The sequence below is a fragment of the Notothenia coriiceps genome, unplaced genomic scaffold (genome assembly GCF_000735185.1).
Source record: "Notothenia coriiceps isolate Sejong01 unplaced genomic scaffold, NC01 NC01_scaffold00003344, whole genome shotgun sequence".
NCBI lineage: Eukaryota > Metazoa > Chordata > Actinopteri > Perciformes > Nototheniidae > Notothenia > Notothenia coriiceps.
The window spans coordinates 60,390-79,590 of record NW_011336045.1 but is presented as its reverse complement, the minus strand read 5'-3'; the positions used below and the strand labels follow the sequence as shown (position 1 = coordinate 79,590).

General features: G+C 41.2%; 2 protein-coding genes across 2 annotated transcripts in view; both read left to right on the top strand.

Moving 5' to 3' along the window:
• erbb3a (erb-b2 receptor tyrosine kinase 3a) overlaps positions 1 to 6,701 on the top strand; it is a 20,568-nt gene extending 13,867 nt beyond the window's left edge. The window contains exons 15-28 of the mRNA XM_010766511.1: positions 985 to 1,139; positions 1,224 to 1,277; positions 1,373 to 1,514; positions 1,825 to 1,944; positions 2,040 to 2,138; positions 2,391 to 2,576; positions 2,686 to 2,841; positions 3,007 to 3,082; positions 3,394 to 3,540; positions 3,863 to 3,960; positions 4,099 to 4,290; positions 4,398 to 4,466; positions 4,849 to 5,104; positions 5,522 to 6,701. Of these exons, the coding sequence (XP_010764813.1) occupies positions 985 to 1,139; positions 1,224 to 1,277; positions 1,373 to 1,514; positions 1,825 to 1,944; positions 2,040 to 2,138; positions 2,391 to 2,576; positions 2,686 to 2,841; positions 3,007 to 3,082; positions 3,394 to 3,540; positions 3,863 to 3,960; positions 4,099 to 4,290; positions 4,398 to 4,466; positions 4,849 to 5,104; positions 5,522 to 6,327 (2,556 nt within the window). The 3' untranslated portion in view covers positions 6,328 to 6,701. The remainder of the gene's footprint in view (positions 1 to 984; positions 1,140 to 1,223; positions 1,278 to 1,372; positions 1,515 to 1,824; positions 1,945 to 2,039; positions 2,139 to 2,390; positions 2,577 to 2,685; positions 2,842 to 3,006; positions 3,083 to 3,393; positions 3,541 to 3,862; positions 3,961 to 4,098; positions 4,291 to 4,397; positions 4,467 to 4,848; positions 5,105 to 5,521) is intronic.
• An 842-nt stretch (positions 6,702 to 7,543) lies between these two features.
• Positions 7,544 to 19,201, top strand: part of pa2g4a (proliferation-associated 2G4, a) — a 20,301-nt gene continuing 8,643 nt past the window's right edge. Inside the window, exons 1-9 of the mRNA XM_010766510.1 lie at positions 7,544 to 7,734; positions 8,986 to 9,114; positions 9,278 to 9,383; positions 10,112 to 10,181; positions 10,294 to 10,386; positions 11,575 to 11,638; positions 11,818 to 11,896; positions 12,909 to 12,987; positions 13,100 to 13,233. Of these exons, the coding sequence (XP_010764812.1) occupies positions 7,653 to 7,734; positions 8,986 to 9,114; positions 9,278 to 9,383; positions 10,112 to 10,181; positions 10,294 to 10,386; positions 11,575 to 11,638; positions 11,818 to 11,896; positions 12,909 to 12,987; positions 13,100 to 13,233 (836 nt within the window). The 5' untranslated portion in view covers positions 7,544 to 7,652. The remainder of the gene's footprint in view (positions 7,735 to 8,985; positions 9,115 to 9,277; positions 9,384 to 10,111; positions 10,182 to 10,293; positions 10,387 to 11,574; positions 11,639 to 11,817; positions 11,897 to 12,908; positions 12,988 to 13,099; positions 13,234 to 19,201) is intronic.

The following is a 19,201-nucleotide window of genomic DNA, read 5'->3' as shown; positions in this document are numbered from 1 at the left end:
AGACCTGCTTTGGCCCGGTATGATTTCATCTCCTCACTGACTAACAACTTTAAACAAGAGGCTGAATAGCTGCGCTGCTTAACACTGATATTCCCAATACAAGTTCTTGAAGATCAAGAATTGTGTTATAAAAGCTTGTTGCTGCCCCCTAGTGACCTCATACTCCATATTGCCACCTTTGAAACATTTTCGTCCACTTGGCTTCAGGGCTGCCACTTACAATTATTTGTATTGTCAATTCATCTGCCTATTATTTTCAAGATTTTTCATTTGGTCTTTAAATTGTCAGAAAATGTTTAAACATTTCTCAAAGTCTAAGGTGATGTCATTAAATGTCTCTTTTTGTTGGTCCAAAACCCAAATATCTTACCTTTTAAATATGATATAACACAAACCGTTTTTACAGTATTAACATCAAAATGTACCTCAAGAACCAAAACTAAAAGTACTTATTCTGCAGAGCAGCCAATTTCAGAAAGATATGTTATATTATTGGATTATAAATATGAATCCTTTAGTGTGTTTATTACTTTAATGTTGCAGCTGGTAAAGAGACTTTTTGTAATACTGTATAGCCTGTGGATTTATCCAGGAATGTAACTATGATAATACAAGATACATCATTTGTTACAACATTTAATATCATTAATCTCAATTTTCAAAGTAGCTAATGTTATCAAATCAATGTAGTGGAACGAAACTACAAAAATTGCCTCTGAAATGTAACGTATAATATATATAAGTTTATAAGTTATAGTGGATAAGTATGAAGTTGTAGAAAATGGAAATACTCAAGTAAATGACCTTGCCTAACAATTCTTCTACTGAACAGTACTTGAGTAATTTAATGTATTTAAATTCTTTACATCAATGAAAATAGTTACTGATTATTTATCTGCTGATCAGCTCATTGATTAGTCATGAAAATGTTGCATTGCTACTTTTCTTTTGTCTGTCAAATAAAGCCTCCTTTCTCCTCTTCAGGGCGCAGATCAGTGTGTAGCGTGTACCCGCTTGCGGGACGGCCCGCACTGCGTGTCCTCGTGTCCCGAGGGCGTGATGGGAGGAGAGGAAGTCATCTTCAAATACGCCAACAAGAAAGGCAGCTGTGAATCGTGCCACAAAAACTGCACCCTAGGGTAACAATGAGTAGAGCTTCTTTCTCTATTTTCATTTCGAAGCTCAGATTGTGTTTATTTCAATTTGACCTCTTTTCTGTTTAGGTGCTACGGCCCAGGAATTGGAGAATGTCTCGGGAAAGAGCGCTTTATTTCTGGGTAAGTTGCTCCTCTCTAACTAACATGTTTTTATTTGTATTTTAATTTATTATAAAGTAATGAGTCATCCTTTCTCCCTTTTCACCTGTCATCAGACAATTGACCACAGCCATCGTACTGGGAGTGATTGCCCTGCTCTTCGTTTCATTCTCGATTTTCGTGCTGACTGTTTTGTACCGCAGAGGTCTCGCCATTCGTCGTAAGCGAGCCATGAGGAGATACATGGAGAGTGGAGAGGTCAGTCAGAGTCTGAGGTCATCTAGTGCAACACTAAGACATTCATACAGAATAGGGAGAGCTATAAACAGGAAATCAGTCAACCAAAAATTAATAGTTCAATCACTCCCACCACGATTATCCACTCGCCTACCAAGCATTTCTGTTATTCTTGATTTTAAGAAAGGACATTTTTAATTGTGTCAGTTCATCATTCAAGATTAAACCAAATCTCTATAGGTGCAATGTTTTAGTTATTCCTGTTCTGAACAGCTTCACTGGAGGGCTTTTGTTTGCATAGTTTGACTAAAGGTGTTTTTTCTTCCTGCAGAGTTTTGAGCCTTTGGATCCGGGAGAGAAAGGAGCTCGGGTCCACTCTCGGATCCTGAAGCCGACCGAGCTGAAAAAGATCAAGCTGCTGGGTAACGGAGTGTTTGGAGCCGTCCATAAGGTACTGGGGATTGTGGCAATAGTCTTTTCAATCCTTCTCTTGCACAATTGATTTTTATCAGGTAATTAATAAATCTATTTGTATTTACCTCACAGGGCATTTGGATCCCTGAAGGTGATACAGTGAAGCTTCCTGTGGCCATCAGGACGATTAACGACCGCACCGGACGACAGACTTTCTATGAGCTGACAGACGTAAGAGAAAACATGAATTATATCTCCCGTATCTAAAACTCACTGATGGTAGGCCCGAAATGTGGCTCGTAAAGTTTGTATAGCTGGCTACTCTGAGGAGTCAATTTGCATTCTGAAGTTTGGTTAATTTTGTTATCACTTATAGATTGTAGTGGATTGTATAAATAGACGTCTGAAGATTTGTAGTGGAAAATCTGAATTGACAGTGGATATTTCTGACCTGTATTGATTTTCTCTGACTGTCCCCTGCAGCACATGATGACCATTGGGAGCATTGACCACATTAACGTGGTCAGGACTCTGGGGATCTGTCCCGGGGCCAGCCTGCAGCTCGTCACACCGCTCAGCGCTCAGGGCTCGCTGCTGGAGCACGTCAGGAACAGCAAGAACAAACTGAGCCCACAGAGGCTGCTCAACTGGTGTGTTCAAATCGCAAAGGTAAAGGACCAACCCTTTCATTGTTTGTGTGTGTACTTGTTTTTAACCACAGCTTGGTTCATTCCCCTGATACCAGGAGCACTTAAAGACGTTTGTCCTTTCTCATCAGGGTATGTATTACCTGGAGGAGAACAGGATAGTGCACAGGAACCTGGCCGCCAGAAATGTTCTCCTGAAGAATAATTACACCGCCCAGATCTCAGATTACGGCATTGCAGACCTGCTTTACCCCGATGACAAGAAGTACTTTTACAACGAGGTCAAGGTGTGTAGCCCAACAGAAAATATATGATACTCAGTCATTTGACCAAAGTTCATCAAAGAGACTTTGACATGGATTTATATTGCCATCTGCTCCTGTTTACTCATATAAGACTCATATGTTTTCACTGGAGTAATCAATATAGACAATTCTCTGTTTATGTCTTAGGCTCCAATCAAATGGATGTCTTTAGAGAGCATCTTGTTCCGCAGATACACACATCAGAGCGATGTCTGGAGCTACGGTGAGTTTTTAAACCAGGTAGTCCCAAGTTAAAGTAATATTAAGTGTTTATGAAAACCTTTATGTATGTTTAATGCCACACTAAATCTTTCAGCTTGCATTTTGTTATTGCTATAAATAGTGTATCTTGTTTGTAATAGTTTGTCACCACTTCTATATAATTGTGAACTTGTAATATAATGTATGTGAAGGCTTAAGTAAGCCCTGTGTCGGTACTTTCTGCATTGTATTATTATTTGTTATATCTTGTGTTTATGCAGTTCATTTTGTGCAAATAAACTTTAGCTAAAAAAAACGTAATCCTTCATGTAGGTGTGACAGTTTGGGAGATGATGTCCAATGGTGTAGAGCCGTACACTACGATGCGTCCTCAGGATGTTCCTGATCTGCTGGAGAAGGGCGAGCGTCTGTCCCAGCCTCAAATTTGCACCATTGATGTCTACATGGTCATGGTCAAGTGTGAGTGTCTTCTTCTATTCTTCTTTTACATCTGGTCTGATCTACTAATTAACCGAAGCAACATATGCCTTCTAGCCATGCTAGCAGCAGGATCTAGGGGGAGCAATATTGGACTGTTGGTCAGTTCACCACTTTGATTCAGACTGAAATACAGTATCTCAACAACTATTTATCAGAGTTCCATAATATTTGTTACATTCATTATCCCTGCAAGATGAATCCTAATGGCTTAGGTGGCTTAGCGACTTTTCATATTGCGCCACAATTATTTAATTTTCGTGAAATCTCCTAACTAAATTGTGTTCTTATTTTTTATTTACAGGTTGGATGATTGATGAGAACGTCCGTCCAACATTTAAAGAGCTGGCAAATGAATTTACGAGAATGGCAAGAGATCCGCCTCGCTACCTGGTGATCAAAGTAAGAATGCTGTTTGTTTATCAGTAACCATGCAGTTTGTATGTCAGTTGTTTTCTAAGTTTGGTTTCTTTTTACTGTGGTGACTCAGTGAGAGTGTAGATGCAATATGCTAATTAAAGTCTCACCTCTTTTCACCAGGAGGACTGCACCCTGCAGGACCCCCCCCCGGATGAACTCGCCCAGCGGAGCGCAGACCTGGACGACCTGGATGATCTGGGCATTGAGATGGTGGAGCACGAGGAGGAGGAGGTGGATGGTTTGACTCTGGCCCCCCACTCCCTTTCTCAGTCCAGGAGCCTCAGTCGCCTCTCAAGGATGGACACTCACAGAGTAAGAGTTGTTCTTACTGTTGAATTTATGTCCAGTTTATATCTAGACATGTGTTTTCTGTCAACACCCTAGAGACTGACATCTTACTTCTGTCTTTTTTTGTAAAGGTGATTATTACATCATCAAACATGGCTGGATACCTGCCTATGACTCCAGGATTTGACAACCCAGGACAGGTAATACCGGCTTTTGAGGTGTTGAAGTATAATATGTAAACTTTCTGCATACAACTATAGAAGAAACTGACTAAGGTGGTGGTGAAGACAACAACCTCCTTGATCTCACGCCTACTTCATCATAACATCACTAAAAGCCATTGTTTGTTATTGCTTTAATTGGGAGTCCTCTAGAGGCAAAACATTACATATTTTGTGGTTGTGTTGTGTTTGCCACTTACAAAAATAGCGACATATCCCCTTAAGTCCCTTTGTATGTAAACTGTTTTTCATTTTTTAATGTACATAAGCCAAACATTTTTAAAGCTGTTATCAACATCATCCTATTGTCCTTCCTGTTGCCATTTTAGTGATGCATGTGTGTTTGTGTTGTCTTGTGTAGGCCATGTGGCAGTCGCGCTCTCGACTAAACTCAGCCCGCACTGTGTCTGAGAGCTCGGAGGGCCCGACAGTGGAGCTGGAGATTAATGAAGACTTTTCTATGACCGGGAGCCTGAAGAGACGACGTCAGCGTGAGGACAGCGCCTACGTCTCACAGAGGGACAGCTTTTCCGCCGGGCCTCCAGAGACACCATCACCAGAGATGGATGAAGAGGACCAGAATGGATATGTGCTTCCTGGAGACAGCCCAGGCAGAGGTGATTGCACTAATCACATTTTTTCTCTATTAAAATTATATTGTCAACCATCTTACATGGAAAATTGCTCTATATGTCACATCCAACTAAAGGACTTAATAATTCACGTGTAGGGTATTTAATCGTATGTGTTTATCAAGCCCATATTGCCTAGCCATAATAAAACAGAACTTATTCTAGGCATCTCAGCAAAAAAACCTTATTTTTAAAACACTGACTTAGAGACAAGTCAACAGGGAGGGCAGAAATGCTAATTTCTGGGTTTTAACACTCATTCTTATGGCACTGTAATTCACCTGCGCATTTGTATTAAAAGGCTTGTCTTGTAAAAAAAAGACAGTGTATCCTCATTATGTGTTAACTACCTTACACAATATTCTAATGCGAACCTTAATTTATAATTTTTTCCTTTCTCAGATACATTACTTTCCTCGTCTCGAGCTGCTCCTGGCAGGATGAGCAAGTCTCATTCAGCGAGCCTCCTGGACGACCCAGATGAAGAAGACTATGAGTATATGAACAAGCGGACGTGTCTAACAGCTCCTTCACCCAGGCACAGCAGCCATTTACTAAAGCCCAACAAGAAGCGCACCTCCTCCGTGTCTTCACAAGCGACAGCGTGCTCAGCTGACACCACATCCTCAGTGGAGGTCAGGGGGGCTCACACAAGAAGCAATTACGACTCTGATTCAGAGCAGCCGGGATCTGATGATGTAGAGTATGAATACATGGACATCAGGGGTAGTGAAAAAGATGCAAGCCCTCCAACGCCTGAGCCTCCTCCTCTTCCTCCTCCACCTCCTCCTCCTGCACCAGCAAGTATGGTCAGAGAGGTGGAGGGTGAGGCGGGGGAAAAGGAGGATGAATATGTGGAGGACAGTAACTATCATTACACAAACAGACAGCCGAAGCTGCGTCAAGCTCTTCAGGACAGGAAGGATCTGAATGTAGAGGGAAGGGACGAGGATGAGGCGTATGAGTATGAAGACATGGACTCCTTTGCTGCCCTGCTCCCTGGAGACGCTGTGGTGTACCACAACCTGCATAGGGAGGGGGAGGGAGCAGTAGGGGGCACAGAGGCACATAGATCTGGGTTTGAACCCAATGTCAAGGTGCGAGCTGGAGTCGGGGTCGGGGAAACAGCAGCCGCCGACAGATCTTTTGACAATCCTGACTACTGGCACAGCAGGCTGTTTCTGAAGTCCAAAGCAGTGCCTACATGAAGAACGTTTTTAATCTCATGAACTTCACTTTGAGACATTTTCATGAAGGACCCAACATACAATCAAAAGCCATTATCAATGTAGCCTATGACACATTTTCAAAAATAGGAAACTGTCATCCAACATGTGTGACTTTTTCACAGCTTGTATTTTTTTCTCATGTTTTAGGGCATTTTCCAAAACTAATGTGTTGAAAACTTTACAGGAAATGAACAGATTACAAGCTATATTTTTCTGTTTACATTTTTAAACGAACAAAGATTTTTCTGGAGAACAAATGTGTTTGTTTGGAGTTTGGACTTTTTTGTTTCGAGACCTCTTTTAATGATGATATATGCAATACATTTTCTACTCATTAAACATTTTTTGAATAACTATTATGATGCGCAAACTTTTTATTTTTGAACTTACCTATATAACATTAACATGTGTATAATATGTGAATTGTAGGTGCGTTTCCTCAGTCAGGTCTAATAATAGACCATGAAAGGTAATTCTGGAACTTCTCAGCAGCAATTTCACAGTAATTTTAGGGGGAAGTTGTTACTATGGTTGTTAGGTCACAATGTCGATGTTTGCAGGACCCAACATCATGTTTTTGAATTCAATGTTATTTGTCTTCCCATTGAAACTGATATAGTTGGATCAGAATTTGCTATCTTTTTTGCAGTATGTTGTCCTTGATTTATTTTCTCTGCTTTAACTTAGATTGTCTTTGCTTCTTCTCAAATTGTATGTTTTGACTCAGATATACTGTTGCACACACAGATTTCCCCTCCAGGCCATCTCGGTTTATTCATAAAAATGTAAGTCTTACTGTGAAAAAACATGGACTGCTACAAATGGTCTATTGAATGCTGAGGCTGTTTGAACAAGTTGGTAACTGTTTACTAATATATTTACGAAGAGTGAAAGACACAGACTATTATCAGATTATTCTCACATAACAGGAAATGCCTGTGGGTCAGTGACCTTTCTGTATCATTGTATTCAGCCTAATGCCTACAAATTTGATGTTGAATTAATCTGAGTGTCATTAAGAAGCTGAAGCTACATTTTTGTAAAAAGAGCAACAAATTGAAAGGTAACCTATGTATCATCTCCAAACAGCTAATTGTGTGATTAGGACGTCACTAAACACAGCCAATGCCACATGATATTTTAGGTAGCATAACTGCTCAGCGGGTCGGCATCGCTGTGACGTAGAAGGGGGCGGGGCTTGGCGGGCAGCGGGAGGCCGTTGTTAGCAGGATCAGTCAGATCAGACAGAGACAAGGCGCGGGGAACCTTCACTTTGCACGGGCGACTGAAACTTCACTGCCAAGATGTCTGACGACGAGAAAGAGCAGACCATAGCAGAGGACCTGGTTGTCACCAAGTACAAGATGGGTGGTGACATCGCCAACCGTGAGTACAGTTAAAAGAGTAGCCGTTGATGCTGCTCCTCCGGCCTGCAGACAGCTAACGTTAGTTTCCCCACAGCAGCAGCAGCAGCAGCCATGTGGTTAACATGCGAGCCACACACATGCTGTCCTCACTGGCTACCAAACAGGCACAGCTGCTTTACTCTAAGCTAATGCTCGGTCCTCTTTCACTGTTCATCAATGTTGGCGTTATAGGCTTTACTGGAGGGAACTGCCTGTCTTTAGACTAAAGTGAGATGCTAACTAGCTAACCAGCTAGCTCAGCCTGTTGCCCAGTGCTGTCAGCTTAACATTAAGATAAGCAAATGCTAAAAGATAAGCAGGCAGCAACTCTAACATTACTTTTATGTGCACAGTTTTCCTCTTGACATCACTAGTATGAGCTCTTTATTTTCCTTGACAGCTCATTAATTGACATTTAACTAACAAGCTGATTCATCTGCTGCACTAATAATAGTTTCACTTGGCATGTTATTGTAACGTTATTCATGGGAGATTATCGTAAGCCAGGCGTTTGACTTTTCTAGGTCATCATTCAATGCACATACAAATAATGCCTTGTTTATTTGTGATTTGGAGTGGTAGATATGAATAAAATTAAAATAAAAGTCTCTACAAAATTATATTTTGAAAAATGAATCAACAGTGAAATGGATATAAAGAGTGATTTATTAATAGAACATCTTGAACCATCTGGTTAATTCGGGAAATGACTTCACTTGACTGTAATGCAGCCTTTAATACAAAAAAACAAACACTTGAGCCATATTAAAGGTGGGGTAGGTAATTTTGGAGAAACCAGCTCGAGTGCACTAGAATTTGAAACTACACAGCCAGAAGAAATCTGCTACTTCCTTACAGGCTCCTCCAACACACACGAACACGCACATGACCAATGAGGGCACGAGATAAGTTTGTGCACAGATCGAAGGCTGACAGGCAGGTGATTGGTTGTGCTTTTTACAGTGCTACGGCTTCCACAGATGACTTTTTTTCATTGGATTTTGTGTTCAAAGCACTTAAGATATTCATTGCTATCGGGATGTTAAGAGCATTCCATGGAATATAACAAAAAGTGTTTCTCAAGCCGGTTTCTCAAACTTACCTACCCCACCTTTAAGATAATAGAAACATAAGACCTATTTAATTCTCATCTTATATTTCAACATCTCATTACTGCTCCACGTGGTTCCTATTCTGAATCTCATATCAATTTTCTCGGTGTGTCACCCAGAGGCTCTTCGTCTGGTTGTGGAAACAGCCATGCCCGGGGTGTCGGTGCTCAGCCTCTGTGAGAAGGGGGATGCCTATATCATGGCTGAGACTGGAAAGGTCTTCAAGAAGGAAAAGGAAATGAAAAAAGGTGAGCCAAAATTGAAACTAGTAGTAAGGCTGTTTTTAATTCTGGTGAACTGAGGTGGACCCAGAAAGAGGATTCCAATTGTTGATTCTCAGCCCTGTTTTCATGCTAAACTTGTGGATGATTTCCAAATGAAGACATGGTGGTTTTCTTTTCCCTCTTCTAGGCATTGCGTTTCCCACCAGCGTCTCAGTCAATAACTGTGTTTGCCACTTCTCTCCCCTGAAGAGTGACCCTGACTTCACACTTAAAGATGGGGATCTGGTCAAAATGTAGGCACCACTCTCGGCAAAAATGTCCCCCCTGTTCTTCCCGTTGTGTCTTGAGTCTGCCAGTGTGTTGTCCTCCCTTCTTTCTATGTGCCATCTTGGCTTGTATGTGGGGGTTTTCTCTTGGCTGTTGCCTGTCTGCTTCATCAGTAAGCGCTCGTCTCCTGTCTTTCCTGTGTGTCAAACGACAAGTAAGGTTGGACATTTTTAGAACGGGGGTTTTTCGGCTGTTTTTTAAATGGTATGTTAGTTTTTATGCCCATCCAACTGCTCGATTGCAGTTATCACATTTTTCTAAATGTTTTGCTTTGAAAAGTCAGCTCAACTTATTTGATGTATTGCCACTTGTGTTTTCGTCCTTTTGTATCGTTGTTTGTGCTTCGTGTGTATTTGCAAGGTTGTAAATATGTTTGTTGTTGTTGCCTGTGGTGATGTGGTCATACAATATGTTTGTATGTTTCGCAGTACTCACGCACTCATAGCCTTCTGTCTGTTCAATTTATTACAGTCTCTAGTGCTGCTACCTTGAATTCACAATAAATCCTTCAATATATTCCAGCTGATGTAAAGGCACAACGGAATTCACCTTTCAGTATATCTAACATTTAATGGCCTTAACAGATTAAATTGTTATTTGATTATTTATTTATTTTATATCTTCCTGCATCAACATACGTTGTCTACACAGCTGGACAGCTCTCATCTCTTCTTTTTTTCTTTTCTTTGTGTAGAGATCTAGGGGTTCATGTCGATGGCTTCATTGCCAATGTTGCCCACAGCTTTGTGGTGGGAGCCAGTAAGGTGAGCTCCTGGTTTAGAAAAAAGAAAGGAAACTGTTTTAGATACACCTTTGGTGTTTTTCATAGATAAAGACATCTTTAATTCCCCTTCTCTCTGTGTCTCATTCCTGCAGGAGAACCCCATCACAGGCAAGAAAGCTGATGTAATCAAAGCAGCCCATCTGTGTGCAGAAGCAGCTCTTCGGCTTGTTAAACCTGGAAGCCAGGTACGTGGAACAACTTGTTCACAGGCTCTTCTCCATATCAGAGTCCTGCATCGGGTACCCGACTGGTGACCCGCAAAAAAAGTGATTTGCGGGTGGTTTTTCAAACATTTTTTCCCGGGTTCGGTTCTGGGTAAAACAAAGAAGATGCGGGTCGGTTCACGGGTGTTGCATAATAAGTATATAATAATAATTTAATGTTTAAATCTTCAGACCTCTCCCCCTCGGGACCGCGCATGATCATAATCTGCACTGCATCAATCTGCTGCTGAGCGCGCCACATTCGAAATGGCTGAGGTGAAGCTCTCTAGCGGAGGATACAGCATTGTCAATATCTCTTCCTCAAGAGCGAAATCTAACGTCTGTGAGGCTTTTGGTGTCATCCTAGATGGAGAAAATAACCAACATCCCACGCTTTTTGAGGCATACGCAACTGACGGGTCGGGTCGGTTTGCGGAACAAATTGGCAATATGTGCGGGGGGCGGGTTCGGTGTTGCACGTCGCAGGTGCGGAGCGGGTCTTGAAATTCAGACCCATGCAGGACTCTGCTCCATTAAGATAGGAAACTTTCATACAACTTTTTGAACAGTATGTTTTTAACAGTTGATTACCCTGAACTTTAAGTATAATTCAACTGAAAAACCAATACAAAAATAATAATAATCGTTTTATTTCGATTGTGTTTTCATAATCGTTGCAAGCCCAAATCGTAATTGCGATTTACAATACGATTTTAATTGAGCAGCCCTAACATCAGGCTTGTCTCAGTCAGTAGGGGCTTGGACTGTGTGCCGTAGGGTCGCTGGTTGAAGTCCCTGACCAGACCTAAATAAGGAGTGTGGACTGTTACTCGGAGAGGTCCCAGTTCACCTCCTGCCCTGCCGTGGTGCCCTTGAGCAAGGCACCGGACAACCCCCACAGCTCCCCGGGCGCTGTGCAACAGCTGCCCACTGCTCCTAGTACTAGACTCCTGGTACTAGGATGGATTAAAAGCAGAGAACGCATTTCACCGTGTGCTGTGCTCTGCATGTGTGACCATTTAAAGAGGGTTTCATACCTCCCAATTATTAATATTATTAAACACAATGTAACAAATAAACATGGATTTTCTCTGATGCTTTTCCCTCATTTTTAATTGCTCAGTCAGTGCTACACTGTTTTTTATGTCAAATGTAATTTTTCTGTCTCAGAACTCAAAAGTGACAGAAGCCTGGAACAAGATCGCCAAGTCGTTCAAATGCACACCAATAGAGGGTGAGTGTCTTTACAGCGTCTGTGTCTCAAGTGTTCACATTTACATGATTGTGGTTCTTTTTGTATCTCTTTACAGAACAATGACTTTTAGGAGTTCTTAACATGCAAGTGGGTGATCTTTTTTTTTTTTTAATCTTGTTTTAGTAAGCGTTTTTTTCTTCCTGGCCCTTTGTTTAAAGGTATGCTGTCTCATCAGCTAAAGCAACACATCATCGATGGAGAGAAGACCATAATTCAGAACCCGTCAGACCAGCAAAGGTACATTTAGTAATTGTTTTGTACAAAGAAGAAACAAAAAGAGATCTGAGGCTGTGAATAACCGTACCAATCTTTAGACCCTCCAGAAAAACGCGGGCAAAAATCCTTGATTATGCGGGCTAAAATCCTTGATTATGCGATTTAAATATGGGGAGTTTTTATGTGATTTTATGCGGTGAAATTGCGGGAAGTTGCGAAATATGCGGGGGGAAAGAATAAAAAATTTTTTAAATATTGGGCTGTCTTATTTATTCTCTCTCACACACAACCTGCCACTAACGTTAAACCCCTTTACTATTCAATTAAACACATTCAATGTTTATTTATTGTAAAAGCAATTGGGCTATTTTAATCTCACACACACACACACACACACACACACACTTCTCCGCCTCATTCTGTTTTCATTTACTCGTTCGTTATCTGACCAGCTTCAATCTTGTAGGCTACTCACTTCGTTTCTTGTAGCCCTCGAAAGGGTTTTGGAGGTTGATGCCCTCGGTGAACGTGAGTTGTTTGGCTTTCTTGTCCGCAGCAGCAGAAAGCAGCGAATGTTTGAATGAATCAAAGTGGGTCGTCACCGTCGATTTTTTCTTATGCTCCAACACACAGTTGCACGGGGTGCAGAATAGTTTCCCCCCACTTTTTGCCCGGTCTTTAGTAGAAATGTTCGTCGGTAAATGAGATGGATTACATTTTTTCATCATGGTGTTTTCTCTATCGTGTGAGCTCCACACGTTCACTCTATACAGTGTTGTTTACATTCTGTGATGCGCGAGCTGATGACGTCAAGACGAGTTAAAAAATGTTTTTCTCCACTTTGTGTGGAAAAATGCGGGGATTATGCGGCCTTTTGATAAATATGCGGCCTTTTAAAAATCTGCGCCATTTTGCTGATTATGCGGTAAATTCTGCGATCGCAGAATCGCGTTTTTCTGGAGGGTCTAAATCTTGAGTATGAATGTACAAAACTGTTAACCATTGGTTTTCACTGGCTGCTGTTTATTTTCAGGAAGGACCATGAGAAGGCGGAGTTCGAGGTACATGAAGTCTATGCTGTGGATGTCTTGATTAGCACCGGAGAAGGGAAGGTCAGTGTGCTCTGTGGTTACTTAACCCACATCTGCAGAACGTGTAACTAAAAACTCTTTTTGTGTTCAAAACAGATACTTATAATGTTCACCTTCTGTCATTTAAAATTAGGCAAGAGATGCAGGTCTAAGGACCACCATTTATAAGAGGGACCCCAGTAAGCAGTACGGCTTGAAGATGAAAACTTCCCGTATGGTCTTCAGCGAGGTGGAACGACGCTTTGATGCCATGCCCTTTACTCTCCGGTATGAATCCAATTCTGTTTGTAACAAATGTACATGGGCAACCACCTGCTCATATTTTAAAAGGGATTGACAGGAAGTTGAGTATTAACCCTCTGAGCCCTTAAGCACACCAGCAGGTTTGAGAAGCATTTTCTTTTCAGAAATCTGACGAAATTATACCTATTCACACCCATAAACAGACAGATCACCCTATCCTCACATTATTAGGAATAACTCATTCAAATGTTGCCAACAAATAAACAATTTGCGCCAACCAGCCTAGTGCTACTTGCCTTGATTGACTTGGCTGAGAGGTATTAACAGGGGGGTCTTAAAAAGTCTTACATTTGATAATCAGAATTTAAGGCCTTAAAAAGTCTTAAATATGATCAAAAAATAAGAAGGTCTCAAAAATGATCGGATTTGAAAGGTACTTCTGTGTTGCGATCACGTCTAACTGTGTTTTGGGGGAAATGTCCGGGCTGCAAAGTAACCAGTATGGTAATAGCCTTTTCAGTTCCCCCCCAACAATTTGTATTGAAATAAATCAACATGGAACCAGTAATCACTAACTTTGCATCCCCCTGGCCCCTTATCGGAGAACACCCAGCTAGTAACCTAGCAACCAAGCTTCAGCTAGTGAGAGCATGCTCGCCGGTGTTATGCATGCCCGCCGAGATATGCATGCACCTCGCAGGAGCGCGCTCAGCATAAAGCAAAACTCCCAGACATTTCAATGATTTGTATGGCAAAGTACGGTTTGGAAACAATATAATTTCCTTTTTGTAGGGCATGTATGGCACGGCGTAACACCGGAGCCTCGCTGCGGGGAAGCTTTTGCGCTGTTACGAGTTTGTTCTAATCCGTGAAAATGACAGACTCCTTTCAGATTTTTCCGTCATTGTTAAAAAAATCCGTCAGACGGAAAATATTCGGTTAACGCGGCCACTGCTGCTGGGCGACGTTTGGGTCTACGTCAACCCTAAAAGCAGAGGTGCTGTGGACGCTAAATACCGTAGCTAAACACCAATCCTACAGCAGCAATGGTGAAAGATTGTAGCCAAGGCAGCAGAGCTCAGAAGACAGCTCTTGTCACACACACATTCAATGTCTAACACAGTTCTGTGTACTGTTATGCTGTTATGTTCAGTCATCGTTCTTATGTTGAACGTGAATACATTTACTTTGAAAGTAATTATGGGACGTATTTCTTCTTTCATAGCAATTTTCCTTCATACTTTCTTGCCGTGAAGTAGGTCTTAAATTCTATTCAAAGTGGTCTTATAAAGCTCTTAAAAAGTCTTATATTTGAGTTGGTGAAACCTGCAGGAAACCTGAGTACAATGACTTCAAATGTTTCTTAAAAACAGGAGAAATGGTCAAATGACTCCTCAGAAACACATACTTGTCCACAGCGCTTTGCATGATGTGATGTAAGCATGGAATAAAAGCAGTATTTAGACTCATTGAAACAGTGTGAATCTGATTATTAACTGCAGTCATCCAGCGATATTGTTATTAGCTCCAGATGTGCTTCTCCAGTGCTGGAATGTAACTAAGTACATTTACTCTTGCATTTAGATTAAAAGTATCAGTACCTTACCTGAGTTAAGACATTTCATTTCACTAGTGAGAGGTTTTGTACTTCACTACATGTATCTGCCAGTTTGTATAAATGTGTAAGGTCACCAGGGGCACAAAGACACACACTCACAAACACCTGGATGTACATACACAGCATGAAGAAACTCAGGAAACCATCATGAATACACACAGACTGAAATAAAGTGCACACATGCTCAAGTTGTTACCTGTCCTATTTGTCCTCTCCCATTTTTATTTTCCCCGAACTGTACTGTTGCTCTGTCTCTTACACACACACACACACACACACACGCACACGCACACGCACACACAGCACCACTCTCCCCGCGCTGACAAGATACATGATGTACGCATCCACAGTGATTTATAATAACTCACGTCAGAGCGATGCCATTGCAGAGGAGGAAATTGAACAAACAGTCATGTTATCTGTCACCAGACGACCCAGTTCAAGTTCAAGAAGCTGCCTGTCAGGTACAATTGACTGCACAGCTGATATATTAGACCTTAATGGCAGCAGAAAAAAAAGAAGCTCTTAACGATTGCCTTTGCTGGGCATGTGAAGGTCCTGCAGAGGGGTGGATTGCAAAAAGGAAACAAATGACTTCCTGAAGCAACATCTTTCCTCCAAAAAATCTGATACAGATGCTGGTATGGCACTTTGAAGGGAAGGGGGGGAGCGAGCTTTTAGAGGATTAATGGACAGCTGTTGATGAGAGGAGTAGGAGGGAAGGGTTTATCACGCAGTAGATATTTAACAGGGAGCAGACAGGGAAACATAAGCATTAATTTACTCGTGTGGTGTGTGACCTAATGAATGGAAGTGCACTCTGTTTTACTTCTGTTCCAGCCAGGTGCATGGGCTCCCTATGTCACCAGCAAAGACAAAGTCATATCATCTCATTTTCAGTTTTCACCACGCTTGGTCCAGCACCTGGGAATTTTTTGACAGGCACATTATTTTCCGACATGACTGAGGCAAATTGTTACGTGAATTAAATAATTTTAAGATGTAAAATAATAAATAATTTTTCAGATCTTCAATTATTTGTTGTAATGCTATATCAAAGTGCTCCAGTTTGCAGCCTCTTCATTATATACATTTGTTGTTGCCAATATTTGACTTGGATTATAAAGTGGGTCCATCAATATTGGATTCATTTTCGGCATGTTTGGCCATGGAAATGAGCTGGTTACATAAGTGGTTTTCATTACATTTCATTCAGCTGAGGCTTGTATCCAGAGCGACTTAGAACATTCAACCATAAGCAAAAAAACTATATATATATATACACAATAGCTATTTGCACAATTATAATGTAATTCAATTCAATGTCTTTTCTATTGTGAATTTGTATGATGCTAGTCTCAATTTAAAATTTGTATTTTGAATTTGTAGCCTTACTATATATATACTGTTGCCACTATTGTTGATTTTTATTATATTTGAATCTTATTGTATCTTTTAAATGTTCTTCATATGACCTCTGGAGCCTCATTTATAACGCCCTGCGTAGGATTCACGTGGGAAGGTTGCTCACGTAGTAGAAATAAAAAATATAGGTACAGAAATGTTCCGACATTTTCCGATTCACAAAACATCGCGTACCGGCGAGGGAAGTGCGTACAGCACTTCCTACGCCTGTTGCCATTTATAAATCACAATCAACTCGAAATGCGGCGCAGCTTTTGCGGGCTTCACGTAACGCCAATATTTGCCTATAAAAAGTCAAAGAAACGCCCATTCATTCATTTTGACTGACTGCACGAAGAAAATCGCAGGAAATGATGACAGAACAGCTAAAAAAGACATCTCACACCGTGTCAGAGTTTGGTTATTTTGGGGAGGTCGAGATAAATCATATTGTTTAGTGGATGCAGTTTGAACCAGAGTAGCAGCATGGAGGTCGGATCGTCACCAAAATAAATAAATAAGTGATCCGAAAAAAGCTTAATGACAAAAAAAATACACATTGCCTTCCTCAGGCATTGTGTTTGTAGCAGGGACGGGACAGGACACCCCCCCCCCCCAAAGATTGGCTTTAATCAATGTGTGAAAATGAATTCTTCATATATGATAAATGAGAGGTAACATTTTATTTATGGTATTATTTCCACATATTTCTCTCCATTCTTCCTTCTGCGAACAGTGTCGCAGTTTCTCGTCTCTCCCGTTTTTGTGCTTAGTGCGTACGCATGGGTTAGAGTTTGCGTGGAGGACCGCACATTTTCCCGTCAAGTTAGTATTTTATAAATCGCAAACATTGCGTAGAAACTGGCGTACGTCATTTTTTGAGTGTATATCCCTTTATAAATGAGGCCCCTGGTGTTTTTTGAGTACTCCCGGCTCTGCATCTGTGGAGCCTCAACCCGTGGTGTTTCACATAACCACAAACTATGCTTTAATCCTCAGCAACTCCTGTAGCCAGCTCTTGAACTGCAAACCGCATCACTATCGTTCATAAGGTCGTTTTTTGTTTGAGATGTTAGGTGCTGGGCTGCTAGCACACAACAGGTGTATCAGATCCTTTTCACTGAAAATAGCTGCAGTTTTTATCATCAATATTTACTGGATAGCCAAATCATGATTGCAAATCAAATGTCCAGGTGTTTGCAAATGCAGTTTTTTCCCCAAAATCCCAGGAAAATAAACGATTAAGCTCAGAATTCCACAACACACTTGTCACCAAACATTTACCATGTACTGTACTGAGAATAATGAGCTGAGTGATAAGATGACAGCTTCAAAACAAAACACAAATAATTGGCGTTATCAACAAGCCTGAGAAACATATGTTGTAGCATCTGGTCCAGAGAGTGGAACAAGAAGTGATCTGCTGTCAGATAGTTTAACTCTTAGTTTGAGATATGTTTGACAGTTTTACACCTCAGCTCCACGCTCACATGTCCAACAGATCTTGTTATTTTTTAATACCTTTTTGTTAAAGAAAACCTGATCATACAAGGGGACAATCTAATGTAGCATACATTTTCAGGGGAGGTTAAATTGCAATCAATGGAGGTGTAGAGATCCCCAGGGGTCAGTTACAGTTTCATTAGAGGAGCAGAGAGCCTCACAGTGACCCGTGGACTCACATCACACACTGAGCCGACACACACTCACTGCCAGGACACTCTGCTGTCAGAAGCTCTGTGATGTCAGTCTGCTAATATCCACAACAATGGCCGAAAACTATGTTTTACAACAGTTTACCACATTTGGACTCAATCAAGTTTAATCAAAGTCCACTTACCAGCTTTTTTCTGACTTTATTAGAAAATTGAAAGTGGCTCAGTTGTCAAGACCTAATTATAAAACGTTGGCCATTTAAAATGACTAATACATCTAGCTCTGAGACACCTCCACAGTTAGTTGGGTTAAGATAAGTTTGTCAAGTATTTAATAAGAATATAAACAACATTTTCCTAAAGGTAAAGCAAGTAATTTACCTGAAATATATGTTTTTATAGTTACAAATTCTATGTTATCAATTGCTTTGTTTTTTGTGCAACTAAATGTCAAATTGACCCGATTTCCATTTTCAATGAATAACAAATAAATATAAGGATATTTTCGTTCAACTTGAAACTCAATGGCCGGGGCTTATTTATTGTAAAGGGCATGTGGAATTGTTTTTATTTTTTTCCACTTGTGAAAAAATGCCCACCCGCATTTATGTCCTTCATAAGAGGTTCGGGTCAATCTGACCCGGATACAATACCAGGACAGACAGACAGAGAAAAACACACACACACACACACACACACACACACACACACACACACACACACACACACACACACACACACACACACACACTAAATAAAGCCGCCCTCTTATCCTCTACATGATAAGGGGAGCGGAGAGGACGCTGTTCAAATATATGTTTCCTGCAATCACAATTCTAAGTGTGTGTGTGTGTGTGTGTGTGTGTGTGTGTGTGTGTGTGTGTGTGTGTGTGTGTGTGTGTGTGTGTGTGACTGTATGTGAGACTGTGTGTGTGTGTGTGTGTGTGTGTGTGTGTGTGTGTGTGTGTGTGTGTGTGTGTGTGTGTGTGTGTGTGTGACTGTATGTGAGACTGTGTGTGTGTGCGTGTGACTGTGTGTGTGTGTGTGTGTGTGTGTGTGTGTGTGTGTGTGTGTGTGTGTGTGTGTGTGTGTGTGTGTGTGTGTGTGTGTGTGTGTGTGTGTGTGTGTGTGTGTGTGTGTGTGTGTGTGTGTGTGTGTGTGTGTGTGTGTGTGTGTGTGACTGTGTGTGAGACTGTGTGTGTTACTGTGTGTGACTGTGTGTGATAGTGTGTGTGTGCGTATGTGTGACTGTGTGTGTGTGACTGTGTTGTGTGTGTGTGTGTGTGTGTGTGTGTGTGTGTGTGTGTGTGTGTGT